Genomic DNA, 15,485 nt, shown 5'->3' with positions numbered 1-15,485 from the left:
CATTATGCACATACTAACAATCATATATACAAAGGAAAATGTTTATGATATGATACAGATTGAAAAAACAATATAAAATATATTCAAGTTTTTGAAAATAAGTTTTGAAAACTTGAAATATATTCAGGTTTTTGAAAATAAGTTTTGTAAAGAGATAAGCATATATGAGCATCAAAAACTCTTGAAGGAGCCACATCAAAATGGTAGCATTTGTTACTTCTGGTTGGTAAACGGTATTAAGTAAAACAAATTATCTTTGTTCTGTATTATGTACCATAAGGTTGTATTAATTATTTTTTGTTATTAAAATAAAATGTACCCATTAATGTGACACACATATTAAACTGTTTTTCATTCGTGTGTTCAATTATATAACTGTTAAGCTTTGGCAATTTAACATTAATTTTTATAAATATTTAAAGAGATAGTTAGAACACATGCTAATAATAACCCTGGCATTGGGGCTAACAAAATATATATGAGCTATTTTAATCTCCATAGTCTACTGTGTAGAAAGGAGTTTTGTTGCGCTGGAGTATATCAGGGTGAATTGTTAGTTTAGATGAATAACCTGTAATCTTACTAGCATTTCATTCTTTTTCTTTTCAGGCGCATATTAAATTTCCTATTGACTACCCATATTCACCACCTACCTTCAGATTCTTGACCAAAATGTGGCACCCCAACATTTATGAGGTAAGAGATGTCTATCATGAATTTCTCTGAAGATTTGTTTAAAAATAGCCTCCATAGCTCAGTATGCTGTGGTAGTTATGCTGTAGCCACAGAGAAGTATTCATGGTTTCCTGTTTTTGGTTAGCAGTCTGTAGTTGAATTGCCCAAAAATTGGGGTTTTTTAATACCAGTGTATATTATGGTTAATTTAAGGTTGAAGCTTTAAACCTTTGCTGCTCATTGCTAAGATTATAATTCATATTTGTTAACATTTTTTTTATTTAGTAGATAAAGTCGTACAAATTTATTTGTGTACCTATCCTCTAGCTTCACAGCAAGGGTTTGTTTGTTGCTTTGATCAGAGATTCAACTTTGGGACGGGAGGGGGTGGGAATTTATCCTACTATATTTGTACTGGTGTCCTTTAAGGAGTTGCTGCATACCAGTTGAGAGCCTCTTTTGGAATAAATCCAAGGTTAGGTTCTTCTACTAGACAAGTCCACATGCCTGGGAAAATAATTTGTAGCTTTTTTTATGAAGTGTACTTAGCTTTGTGCTAATTTATAAGGATGCTGGAACAATGCATTATGTTTCTCAGCATATATGTCAAGGCCCACTAAAATATCCTTTGAGTCTACTCCTTTACCATTCTGTAATCTTTTTCATTGCAGTAGTGCTGTGAAGTTGTAGCTGAGACCCAGGCATTAAAATTGTTTTTTAAAATTTGCAGCCTTAGTCATAGTTCTTTTTTTGGTCAGGTGGTTATTGGCAAGCACCTTTCCTCCAGAAACAGAGCTACAGAGCCTTTAAAATGCTTATAGGCAAGGGATGGAGAACTTACTCTATAGTCCTGAATTTGGATCTCAGTCTGTAAATGAGCACACTGGGGTAGCTTTATTATTTTTCACAACCTGCTTTTTCTGTCAGTCATTATCTTCACTTTTCTTTCCGTCTTAAAACAGGACAAGCTAGTGCTCAAAAGGTGATGCATAGTAACATTTCCAGAAATAGGTTCCCAGAATATTTTTTTCTTTAGTATCTTTAGTATTTGACATAATCATAGTACAAATAAACAACAATGAATATGTTGTACTATTCTATATAACAAAGTTATCCTGTTGTAGGGAGAGACTATAGAAATAATTCACTGTTCATAAGTTCAAACTGGGTTTAATACACATAGAAATATTTTTCTGTCCCTGTCCATTTAATAATCAAAAATTCTTGCCTTCAGAACTATGTGGTATAAAAGCAACTATACTCCAATAAAAATTAATTAAAAAAAATTAAAAGGAACGTGAATTCAAGAAGAAAAACCCAACTATGTGGTATATATAGGTTTTTTAGATAGCAAAAGAGAAGTGAGAAGGCTCAAGCTTTTGTCTTGCTACTGAGAACTAATTCACCTTAGAGCCATATATGTGCCTGTTTCCATCTCAGTTATCTAATTCTCAAACCCTTCTCAACAAAGAAGCAAAAAGGAAAAACAAAAAACAGAATAAAGGATTCAAAGCTCTTTCAGAAGAAGGTGTAGCTAGATGCACTCCCCTTTCCACTGCTTTTTCACCACTTAGGTAGGCTATTTAGTTCTGTCTCTTAAGATTTAGCATTGGATCATTATTTTTTTAAATAGTTTTCATATTCATAATAAAAATTTCAGCAGTAAAATAAAACATGCATATCTTATAAATATGCAGTTGTTTTCCATGCCATAAAAGTTCTGTTTTTAAAGAAGTGTTAAGTCATAGTTAGGAATTAAATTTGATGTAATCAAATGAGTCACAAGAGACTCTTCTCACAAATTAATAATGCGTTAATTTACTTTGCTACATTCTGGAAACGGTATCAGAATTGAACTTTTTGAGGGCCCAAGTCAGTATTTGTGATTTTAGACATTAAGGCTCATGGTTCTTAGCCAAAGGGATATTCCAGGAAGTTGCTCTCTCCTCATCCATCTTATGTTGTCACCTAGAAACACAATGGACCTCAATGTCAAATTGCTCTGGTCACCAAATTGTTTACTGCAGAGTTATTTGTAATAGAACTGGGGATGAAATGGGGGAACAATGGCAACAATGGCAACAGCAACAAGACAAAAATACAAAAGGAAAAGCCTACTCAAATGCCAAAATATGTGAATTGATGAGTTTTTATATATAATAACTTCATGAGTATTAAAAATATCATAAGGACTATTTTTGGTAGAAAATAGTTTATCAAATTTTTAAAACTATAAGAGTTTTGGTTACAGTTTTATTAAATATATTCACAGACACATTACTGCAGCTCCAAAAGTTATAAATACTGCTGTGTTATATGAATGAACTTAATTAATTTAACATTTCTAATATCATTGCCACATTTGTGAAATTTATAAATACCAAGGGGAAGCTTGGAGAACAAAAGAAATTTAATATGAGCTTGTCATCAATGATCATACTGCACAGTCTACTCCTTTTTGCTTCATAATATGTTGAGTGATCTCAATAATAGTTTCCTGGTTATGTTTGTCACTGTGTGCTCAGAAGTAGATAACCAATGAAGCCCATTTGCTTCACAAACCATGTATTAAAATGAGGTTTTTGTACACTCTTCACTGTGAACTTCAGAGCTATGGCAACTCAGAATCTCACTGCTCTTAGTATGTATTTATTTAAATAATTTTTTTGGTAATAGACTAATATTTAGAATAGTTTTAGTTTTGCCACAAAATTAAATGGAAATTATGCAGAAGTATTTAGCATTTGATGATCCTTTTAGTACTAGTGAATTGTAGGACACAGTATGGCTCTTTCTTTTAAAAAATATAAAGATGTTGGATGTTTTTTGAAGGAGTATACAGATCATTTTTCCTGTATAGTGTTTACAGATGAATGTCACAGATGTAGTCATGAAATAAATGTTACAGTAAGATGGTGTATTTAGGATACTTGATAGGCAGTAGGAAAATATTTTACTGTTTTACGTAAGGTTCTAGCTCTGAAGAGTTATTCTTGATTCTAGGCTCAGATGATTCTCAAGACATTATACTAATCTCTGTAGCCACTGACACTGCAAGGATATACCAATTTGGCTACTATTCCACTATCATTAGGGCATGGTAGTTTTAAATGTTATTGTTTTAATAATGATTAAAAATATATCCTACTGTTTTAATATAACTCCGGCTGCCATAACAAAATACCATAGATGCGGTGGCTTACAACAACAGAAATTAACTTTCTCACAGTTTAGGAAACATAGTTTCTACTGAAGACTCCTCCTGGCTTATCTCTGTGTCTTCATGTGGCTTGAGAGGAGAGAGAGCACAAGCTAGCTCTCTGGTGTCTCTTACAAGGTTTTTTTTTTTTTTTTTTTTTTTTATTAATTATTGGCTGCATTGGGTCTTCGTTGCTGTGTGCGGGCTTTCTCTAGTTGTGGAGAGCGGGGTCTACTCTTCATTGCGGTGCACGGGCTTCTCATTGTGGTGGCTTCTCTTTGTTGCAGAGCACGGGCTCTAGGTGCACGGGCTTCAGTAGTTGTGGCACACAGGCTCAGTAGTTGTGGCACATGGGCTTAGTTGCTCAGCGGCACGTGGGATCTTCCCGGACCAGGGCTTGAACCCATATCCCCTGCATTGGCAGGCGGATTCTTAACCACTGCGCCACCAGGGAAGTCCCTCTTAAAAGGTTTTAAAAAGGTTTTTGCCAAGTCTGCAGAGCAATTGCTTTTGGAATAGTAAAATTTAGGCTATGTAAGTGGAAAGTGGGTCTAATTACATATAGTTTATGATCTTTGTATTTATTTATATGGATTATAGCCCATTAGGAGCAAAGTGGATGAGACCCACAATCAGCGCTTCAAAAACTGAAAGAACTCAATGTATCAAGAGGTCCTTTACAATAAAGCTGTAATTATAAATTATATTTTGAAATTACACAGAAAAGATCAGGTAAAAGCAAAGATACTGTGTTGGGAGTCTTCAGAGAAACAGAACCAATAGGATATATAGAGATATATGTAAGAGGAGGTTTATCTTAGGAATTGGCTCATGTGGTTATGAAGACTGAGAAATCCCACAGTCTGCCTTCTGCAAGCTATAGAGCCGGGAAGTCTGGAATTATAATTCATTTTGAGGCCGTAGGACTGGGAGCTGTTGGTATGAGTCCCGGAGTCCCAGGACCCAAGAACTAGGAGTTCAGATGTAGCAGCCCAAGAAGAGAGACAATTTGTCCTTCCTCTGCCTGTTTGTTCTGTTCAGGCCCTCAAAGAATTCGATAATGCCTATCATATCATCATGATGAGGGCAAGTCTTTTTTACTCGATCTACTGATTCAAATACTAATCTTTTCCAGAAATACCCTCACAGATACACTCAGAAATAATGTTTCACCAGCTATCTGAGCATCCCATAGCCCAGTCAAGTTGACACACAAAATTAACCATCACAGATAGCTCTCTTTTTCTACCATTCCCCCCTTGTCATCCACATTATGGTCCTTCTATACTCTGTGTACATCATTATGTTCTCAGGGGGTGTAATTTGACTGGCACTACACTTGAATCCTTGAAATAGCAAGTTGTTTATAGTAAGGGTTTATGCCCTTCTTATTTCATTACACATAGTAAAATTATATTTAGATAGAAAAACAATGGTAGCCTAGCTGGTTCTGCTTCATCTCCTCTGATCATTTAACACACATTTTTCTCTCTAATTAAATTATTATTCTTTTCTCTGTTTAGTGGAATTATCTCAGAGCTTCTGTGGTATTTCCATAATTTCTTTGAGAATTTATTTTAATGGTTTTTCCACCGAAGAATCAAATAATGAACCCCCCAAAATACATTAGGACTGATTACAAAGTTGGAATATTACATTCTCTGATGATCTTTCAAGACTAGGACAAACTGCTTTGGTTCATTATTCTTGAACTCATTTCATATAAATTTTAAATACAAAGTTTCTAAATTATAAAAAATTTAGAATACGTTTTGTTAAAATGCTTTGATTTCAATATCTGTTATAAACATACTAAAATATTAAGTTTAAACCCACTAATTTTTTAAATTTTGAAATAATTTTGGACTTGAAGAGTTTCAAAACTAGTACAGAAAGTACTCATATACGTACCTTTTACTCATATTCTTCTAATGTTAATATCTTTTACAACCATGGTACATTTATCAAAACCAAGAAATTAACTTTGGTACAATACTATTAAGTAAACTAGACTTCATTTGGAATAAAGTATGGCATGGGGAACCTAAAACATGTATTACTTGTCCTTAGCTAGGTGAGACAAACTCTGTTTCTGTATTGTGTTATTAAACCATCAGAAACAACATGCTTGAACTCTGATCTTAATTCACATAAAGGTGCTGAGTGCTGTGTTACAAGATTTTGTTATATTATCAGAATTTATTGTGTTCATTTTTAAAAATATGCATTTGATGAACATTTTAAATTTACATAATTTTTACCCAGCTGTCTTTAAGAAGGGACCTGAATAAAACAAAGGATTCTTCAAATGAATGAATGCTTGCTTAATCAGCTAATCAGAAATGTGTTATGTAATACATTTTATTTGCTTTAGCTACTAGGATAAATTGACAGAAATAACTTCTCTTTGGTACCTGGTAAAATATCTTTGTTTTCTTTCAGTGGTTTTTATCATTAAAATAACTCATCATTAATTGACTTGTAAAATATTCTTTATTTCTAAAATATTAGAGAAAAGTTTAGTGGTAGAATGTTCCTATAAAACTTGTAAAGTCTACAATGTGAGTTTCATCTTGGTTTATATCAGATGAGGAAGGTAGAAAATTAACAGAAACCAGAAGACTTTGATTTGGTGTTGAAAGTTTTCCTAGTAAATGTAATTTAGTATTACACATTATTAAAGGTTTGAACTCTGTCGTGTGCTTGTTTAGATTTAGATTTTGCTTCTTTTTCCCCGTATTTTTTTCTTTTAAAAAATGTAAATTAGGATGCCAGTTTGCTCTATGAAGATATATATACCTTAAGGATTTAACTATAGATACATTAGCCACCATTTAGAACATGATGATATTTGGGCCACAAAATTTGTCCTTTGTAGAGCTGAGCTCTGGTTTGTAAATAATTTGTGGCAAGCAGGATTTTATGTATTTTTATGTAATTATATTAATGGATTTGCAGATATTATGCATTCTCTCTAACTTTAAGGTACAGGGAATAGGTTTCTCTAGGTAGTGATGTCCCCAAATTTGGCAGCTTATCAGAATCTTGTGGAGCAGTTGTTAAAAATAAAGAATACTGGAGATTTTGGGTTGATTGGATTTAGATAGGGCCTAGGCTATATAGCCTTCATTTTACATCTTAGAACTGCCTTTCTGGAGGCCGAGAACTTCTCCCATTAAAAAAAAAGGGCGAGGGGGCTTCCCTGGTTGCGCAGTGGTTAAGAATCTGCCTGCCAATCCAGGGGACATGGTCCCTGGTCCGGAAGGTCCCACATGCTGCGGAGCAACTAAGCCCGTGCGCCACAACTACTGAGCCTGTGAGCCACAACTACTGAGCCCACGCGCTACAACTACTGAAGCCCGCGTGCCTAGAGCCTGTGCTTTGCAATGAGAAGCCCGCACACTGCAATGAAGACCTGACGTGGCCAAAAATAAATAAATTTATTAAAAAAACCAATAATTTATTGAGATAAAATTTCACATACATTAAATTAACCATTTAAAGTGAACACAATTCAGTGACATTTAGTACATTCCCAGCGTGGTACATCTAACACCTCTATTTGTAAGGCATTTCCATCACTCCAATGTAAAACATCTTACCCATGAAGTGATTCTTCTCCATTCCCATTTCTCCCTAGTCTCTGACAACCACCAGTCAGATTTATGTCTCTATTTATCCATTCTGGGTATTTCATATAAATGGAATCATACAATATGTGACCTTTTTTGTGTGGCTTTCACTTAGCATAATGTTTTGGAGGTTCATCCATGTTGTAGCATGTATTAGTACTTCATTCCTCTTCATGGCTGAATAATATTGCATTGGTTGGATATATCACAGTTTATCCATCTCTCTATTGATGGGCATTTGGTCTGTGTCCACCTTTTTTTTTTTTTTAACATCTTTATTGGAGTATAATTGCTTTAAAATGGTGTGTTAGTTTCTGCTTTATAACAGAGCGAATCAGCTATACATATACCTATATCCCCATATCTCCTCCCTCTTGCGTCTCCCTCCCATCCTCTCTATCCCACCCCTCTAGGTGGTCACAAAGCACAGAGCTGATCTCCCTGTGCTATGCAGCTGCTTCCCACTAGCTATCTATTTTACATTGGGTAGTATATATATGTCCATGCCACTCTCTCACTTCATCCCAGCTTACCTGTCCCCCTCCCCGTGTCCTCAAGTCCATTCTCTACGTCTGCGTCTTTATACCTGTCCTGCCCCTAGGTTCCTCAGAACCATTTTTTTTGTGTCCACCTTTTGTATATATAGATAGTGCTGCTATAACCATGTGTATACATGTACTTGTTTAAATACTTTTTTCACTTCTTTTGGTTGTATACCTAGGAATGGAATTGCAGGGGTCAAATTGTGATCCTGTGTTTTACTCTTTGAGGAACTGCCAAACTGTTCTATAGCAGATGAACCCCCTCACCAACCACCAGCAATTTATGAGGGTTCCAGTTTCTCTACATCCATCCTTATTTTGCATTTTTAAATTTTAATTATAGCTATCCTAAGGAGATATGATGTGATAACTCACTGTCATTTTGATTTGTATTTCCCTAATGACTAATGATATTGAGCATCCTTTCATGTGCTTATTGTCCGTTTATGTATCTTCTTTTGAGAAATGTCTGTTCAAGTCCTTTGTTCATTTTTTAATTGGCTAGTTTTTTTTTTGTCATTGAGTCACAGAAGTTCCTTATATATTATGGACATTAAATTCTTATTAGATGTATGACTTGCAGATACTTTTGTATTTATAGGTTGTTTTTTTTCACTTTCTTTGGTAATGTCCTTTGCACAAAATTTTTTCATTTTAATGAGGTCTAGTTTATCTTTTTTTGTTTGCTTGTTTGTTGCTCATGCTTTTTGTGTTGTACCTAAAAAATCCATTGCCAAATCCAAGGTCATGAAAATTTTACACACGCACCCTTTTTTTAAGAGTTGATGATTTTAGCTCTTAGATCTTTGTTCCATCTTGAGTTAATTTTGTATATGGTATGAGGTGGGAGTTCAGTTTCCTTTTGTTTTTGGAAGTCCAGTCCCAGCATCATTTGCTGAAGAGACTGTTCTTTTCCCATTGAATGGACTTAACCATCTTGTCAAAAATCAATTGGCAATGTATGGGTCCGTTTATGGACTCTTAGTTCTATTTCCTTGGTCTATATGTCTATCATTATGCCAATCCTAAACTGTCTTCTTGTCTGTAGCTTTATAGTAAGTTTTGAAATCAGGAAGTGTGAGTCCTTCGACTTTATTATTCTTCTCCAAGATTGTTTTGGCTATTGTGGGTCCCTTAAATTTCCATGTAAGTTTTAGGAACAGTCTGTCAGTTTCTACAGAAAGGGAAGCTAGGATTTTGATTGGGATTGCATTGAGTCTGTAGCTCAAACTGGGGAATATTGCCAACGTCAAGTCTTCCTACCCATGAATGTGGGCTGTTTTTCTATTTATTTAAGTCTTTAATTTCTTTGAGCTATGTTTTGTGGCTTTCTGTGTACAGGACTTTCACCTCCCTGGTTAGATTTATTCCTAGATATTTTATTCTTTTAGAGGCCATTGTAAATGGAATTGTTTGCTTAATTTGGTTTTTGTTGTTGTTGTTGTTGTTAATATTTATTTATTTATTTAATTGTGCTGGGTCTTAGTTGCAGCAGGTGGGCTCCTTAGTTGTGGCATGGGAACTCTTAGTTGTGGCACGCATGTGGGATCTAGTTCCCTCACCTGTGGGATTGAATCCCCCAGCCCCCTGCATTGGGAGCGCAGAGTCTTAACCACTGTGCCACCAGGGAAGTCCTGCTTAATTTTTTATTTAGGTTATTCATCACTGGTGTATAAAAATGAATTTTTTTTTTTTTTTTTGCCACGCTACACAGCTTGCAGGATCTTAGTTCCCCGACCACGGATCAAACCCGGGCCCTTGGCAGTGATAGTACGGAGTCCTAACCACTGGACCGCCAGGGAATCCCAAAATGAAACTGATTTTTGAGTGTTGATCTTGTATCGTACAACTTTGCTGAATTGATTAGGTCTAGTAGCTTTCTTGTGAATTCTTTGGAATTTTCTTTGACATTTGCAATGGAAATAGATTTACTTCTTCCTTTTCAATTTGTACACTTTAAAATTTTCTTTTTCTTCTCTAATTGCTCTGGCTATAACTTTCAGGACAGTGTTAAATAGCAGTGGTGAAAGTGGGTGCCCTTGTCTTATTTCTGATCTTAGGAGGAGAGTTTTCACCATTAATTAAGTATGCTGTTTATTAGCTGTGGGTTTTTTGTTTTTGTTTTTTTAAATAAATTCCCTTTACAATTTTAAGATAGCTAGAAGGTAACTGTAGTTTTCTGAGTGTTTTTATTATGAGAAAGTGTTGGGTCTTGTCAAGTGCTTTGTCTGCATCAGTTGAGATGCCCATCTTTTAATATGTCATTTCTAAGTACAGATCTATTTTTGTCATTTCACTACTAAGAAATTTTACTTACACACATATTAAACTCTGAACAAAGTAACATACTCCTCTGGACTAATTTTTGTGCTCTATTTTTCATTCAAGCTGTGTTCTTCACTCCTTTTGTAGGTAGAATAATGGTCCCTCAGAGATGTCTACATTCTAATCCCTGGAACCTGTGTTATGTTAGATTACATGTTAAGAGGAATTAAGGTTGCTTATCAGATGACCTTAAACTAAGATTATTCTGGATTATCTAGGTGCGCCCAGTGTAATCACAAGGGTCCTTTAAAGTGGAAGAGGTAGGGTAGGCAGAAAATGAGAGTGAGGAGATGTGACTTTGGAAGAAAGGCTCAAAAATGCAACATTGCTTGTTTTGAGGATTAAAGGAAGGGGGCCAAGAACAAAGGAATGTGGGTGGCCTTTAGAAGACAGAAAGGGCAAGGAAAGGGATTCTTTCTTAGAGCCTCCAGGAAGGAATGCATTGCTGCCCACACATTGACTTTTAGCTCTGTGAAGAGTGTCAGACTTAGACCTACAAAACTGTAAAATAATAAATTTGTGTTGTTTTAAGCCACTGAGTTTGTGGTAATTGGTGTTTTATTTTATTTATGATGCTGGTTTCTTCAGGCAATCTCATGTCTGAATTTCCCTTAGGTTATTAAAATTGTAATCATTATTGAAAGCCCATCTCAAAGCTTCCTCAACGATTAAGCTTTTTGTTTTTCTTCCACACCATCTCCCACGTGTCCTCTCCAAATATACCTAGTTTCTCTCTCCTTGTTTCTGTAGTGCTTTTTTACCTTCCTCATGTTATCTAACAATACAGAGTTTTGGAATATAATATTCAGTAATGACTTTATTAAAATTTTATTCTCCTTTAAAAAATGTTCTGTTATCTTGGTGTGTGTAAATTTGGGTTTATATGTAAGTTTTTTTCACTTTATATGGTTACACCTCTAATTTTTTAAACATTTGAATCTTTTGTTTCATTTTAGACTGAGAGATAGGCAACTGTATCGTTCTCAGTCTTGTCTTTTCTGTTAACAATCTGTATTGCATATGGTAGACAATCCATATATGTTTGACTTTAAATGTACTTGTAATTTAGGTCCTACAATTTAAATTTATGAACCAGAATATTATAGTGGTGAATTCTTCTATCCATATACTGAGGGATTATATATATAATTAAGTTGTTGTGAGGCATGTGTCAGTTTATATAAACCATATTTATTGAAACCAGTGATTAATATTAAAGGTGATTATAGCTTCTCTCCAGGCATATTTTAAGCAAGGTCAGATTTTTTTTGTTTGTTTTAATGTTAGATGTGTAAAAATAGAGAGATTTAGTTGCTTCTCAAGACTCTTGAATCATTGATTTATCACGTTTGTCTGTTTCTATTTTTAAATGATTTGTTTTAGAAGGATGGTGTTACAGATATAGTGTTTCTTTTTTTAACTAAGAAATGTATTTTGGAGATTGGTCAAAATGAATATTTATAATATAAAAAAATGTTTAATTCTTCTTTATCATTGATTCCAAACAAGAAGAAAAAGCAGAATTGTTTACTCCCCTAATGGTAAGAAAACAAGTCTTCTAGGAGTAAAAGAAATTTCAACAGAATTGATATTTTTTCAATAACATACTTTTGAGTATTTACTGAATGTGATATTTGTGTCTCGTAGAATGGAGATGTATGCATTTCAATTCTTCATCCACCTGTAGATGACCCACAGAGTGGAGAACTGCCCTCTGAAAGGTGGAATCCTACTCAAAATGTCAGGTAAGGAATTACATAAGGAATAATCTGGCTTTTAGGTGGCTCTTAAGATTGGATATTATCTTTTAACAAGTACAAACGAATCCTTTCTATATTTGGTTGTTTTGTCTTCTACTGGAGCTTTAAGTAGCATGTATGCCTCATTTTGAAGAGTTGTAATTCTGGAGTAATAATGCATATGTTACTCATTTCTCTGTGTTCACTTTGGAAGAACGTTTCTGCTCTGAATTCTTCCTCTTACATTAAGTTCCATCCTGCTGCTTTGGATTTCATGAGTTCCATGTTTGGATTGGTTGCTTCCTTATTCTAGGATTCTTATTACTTTTTGCTGAAAAGTCTTAGTCTTTACACTTTGTTTATCCATTCACCAGTTGATGGACATTTGGGTTGTTTCTGCTTCTTGGCTATTATGAATTAATGCTGCTGTGAACATTGTGTGACATTGAACATTGTGTGCAAGTTTTTATGTGTACATATGTTTTCATTTCCTTGGACATATACCTGGAAATGGAATTGGGGGTGCATAACTCAGTGTTTAACTTCTTGAGGAACTGCCGTATTTTCCAACATGGCTGCACTAAATTTTAGAGCATTCCCACCAGCAGTGTGTGAGAATTCTAATTTCTCCACATCTTTGTTAACACTTGTTATTTTCCATGTCTTTTATTATAGCCATCCCAGACGGTGGATGTGGTATTCTCATTGTAGTTTTGTCATTAGTGTGTTTCTTTTAAAATAACTGTCAAAATTTTAGATTGGTTTTAGATTTTTAGAAAAATTATGAGGAAAGTACAGATAGTTCCCATATTCCCCACACCTGCCAGATTTCTTTGTTATTAACATCTAACATTCATTTGGTTCATTTATTACAGTTAGTGAACCTGTATTAGTACATTATTATTGACTAAAGTCCATACTCTTACACGTTTCCTTAATTTTTACCTAATGTCATTTTTCTGCTCTGAGATCCCCATGATAGATAGCACAGTATATTTAATAGACAGTTCTCCTTAGACAACTGCAACAGTTTCTTGGACTTTCCTTGGTTTTGATGACCTTAACAATTTTGAGGAATACTGATCAGGTATTTTGTAGAATGCCCCCCAAATGGGAATATTTTTTCTGATGTTTTTCTGCTTATTATACTGGAGTTACGAGTGTTGGGGAGGAAGACATGGAGGTAAAGTACATTTTCATCATGTCATAGCAGGGGTACATACTGTCAGCCTGACTTACCACTCTTGATGTTAACATTCATCACCTGGCTGAGACTCTTGTTTTTAGGATTTCTCCTCTGTAAAGTTCCTCCTGTCCCCCTTTCTGTTCTGTATAAGGGAAGTCCTAGGTGCAGCCCACACTAAGGAGGGGGGAGTTATACTCCCTCAAGGCTGAGATATCTGTATAAGTTACTTCAATTCCTCTGCACAGGAGATTAATCTGCTCTCCCCCATTTACTCATTCATTCATTTTGTTAATCATTTTTAATGATCTGGAAGCTAGTAACTCAATTAGAATCTCCATTTTTGTCAAAAGCAAAGAACTTGAAGCTTCCTGATGCACACAAGGATTTCTTACCTGTCTCTTATCAAGTTATGTGTTTGCTTCCCACCTTCTGGGAAGAGTAGACCAAAAAGCCTATTCAAGACATATCAAATACTATTGATTATGCTGGTTACTCATTTCTTTAGGTACTTTGTTCCATCCAGTATACTTAGAAAGGATTGGGAAAATAGATACATTTTAGATTTCAACACATCTTGCCAGTATATTTTTTTAATGAGAAAAAGCTGACTTCCCTTTTTAATTTAAATAAATGTGTTGATACACCTCACCTTGACAAACATCATGCCTCTGAATAATTCTCAGATAGATCAGGCGTTGAGACTTGCCATGTTTATTATGTCTATAAAATAAGGAAACATTGCATATTCCATATACTTTCTGCTTTACTTTAGTGGGACTTTCCCTCGGCGATGATGCATACGGGCCTCTCACTGTTGTGGCCTCGCCCATTGCGGAGCACAGGCTCCGGACTCGCAGGCTCAGCGGCCATGGCTCACGGGCCCAGCCGCTCCACGGCATGTGGGATCTTCCTGGACCGGGGCACGAACCCGTCTCTCAACCACTGTGCCACCAAGGAAGCCCTGATTGCATTTCTTAACAATAATCAGAGATGGAATTAATTTGATTTAGTGAAAATATAATTCCAGCAGCCCTAATCTATACATATCTGAATTTATTATACTCCACTATATAGCAAAATACTTTTTTTTTAACATCACTGTGCTTTTAACAAAATTATTTATGAGAAGGGAAAAGCAGTCGGCTCTATTTGTAAATTTCTCTTTGTTTTGTACTTCTGATGTTTCATCACTAGGCAATGCACCATAGAAATATTTGGGATGTGTGGGAGGTATGCATTTCTTGTAAAGGGCAGTTGTGAAAAGGGAAGCTGGAAAGGAGAACTGATAGGATATTTCGTATGTCTCCAGGGGCATGTATATATTAGTTTTAAGACCATTGTTTTACACGGGATCTTTTATGATCATTAGTAAAATTAGTATATTTCTACTTCATCCCCTCATATCCATATATCACACAGTTGTTAGCTGATTATTTAGACCTTTAACTTATACATACTTATTACTAGATTTTTCAGCATCAAATGGTATACTGACACTTAGATATAAAAGAAAAGGAAACCTTCTATCTCCCCCTTCTAACTTTTAAATATTACTGTTTCTTTATTGCCAGGGTTATAAAATTTATAATCTGTACTCCTCTGTAGCTTAATCCCAGTTTTAAAAATTCTTATTCCTGTTGTTAAATGAATTCATTGTTTGTTCCTCATTATTTACCTTCCTTTGGTCTATTAACTGGCTGAAATTGTCCATCAGTAATTTCTCAAGGGATTGCTCCTAGGAGCTATATTACATTCCCTGAGTTGTTACTTGTTCAAAATACTATGTGCTTGTGTATATGGGAGTATACGTGTGTTTGCCATTATACTTCAAATGACAGATTTTAACTAGATATAAGGTTTCAGGATCATGCTTTCTTTCCTTGAGGATATTATGGGCATTACTCTGTTGTTGCCTTGGAGACATTTGGCTACCCTATTTCTCATCTCTTTCACACTATATAATTGTTTAAGAGGCTGGCATGCTTTCGAAAGAAACACATTATTTTATCAGTAAAATTAAACTGGCAGTGTAGAGAAAAGGTTTTAAATATCTTGGAAGATTTGTTGAAAAACGACCAAAAATGCAGAGTTGTCCTTTTTTTTTTTTTTTTTTTTTTTCGGTACGTGGGCCTCTCACTGTTTTGGCCTCTCCTGTTGCGGAGCACAGGCTCCGGACGCGCAGACTCA

The 15,485-nt window shown here is 35.0% G+C and overlaps 1 protein-coding gene across 1 annotated transcript in view; it reads left to right on the top strand.

The window, feature by feature from the left end:
• Positions 1-609: 609 nt before the first annotated feature.
• UBE2R2 (ubiquitin conjugating enzyme E2 R2) overlaps positions 610-15,485 on the top strand; it is a 25,368-nt gene continuing 10,492 nt past the window's right edge. Inside the window, exons 1-2 of the mRNA XM_007470786.1 lie at positions 610-696; positions 12,021-12,118. Of these exons, the coding sequence (XP_007470848.1) occupies positions 673-696; positions 12,021-12,118 (122 nt within the window). The 5' untranslated portion in view covers positions 610-672. The remainder of the gene's footprint in view (positions 697-12,020; positions 12,119-15,485) is intronic.

The sequence above is a fragment of the Lipotes vexillifer genome, unplaced genomic scaffold, assembly GCF_000442215.2.
Source record: "Lipotes vexillifer unplaced genomic scaffold, Lipotes_vexillifer_v1.1 scaffold2225, whole genome shotgun sequence".
In the NCBI taxonomy this organism is placed as follows: Eukaryota; Metazoa; Chordata; class Mammalia; order Artiodactyla; family Lipotidae; genus Lipotes; species Lipotes vexillifer.
This window is presented reverse-complemented; position numbering and strand designations above follow the sequence as displayed.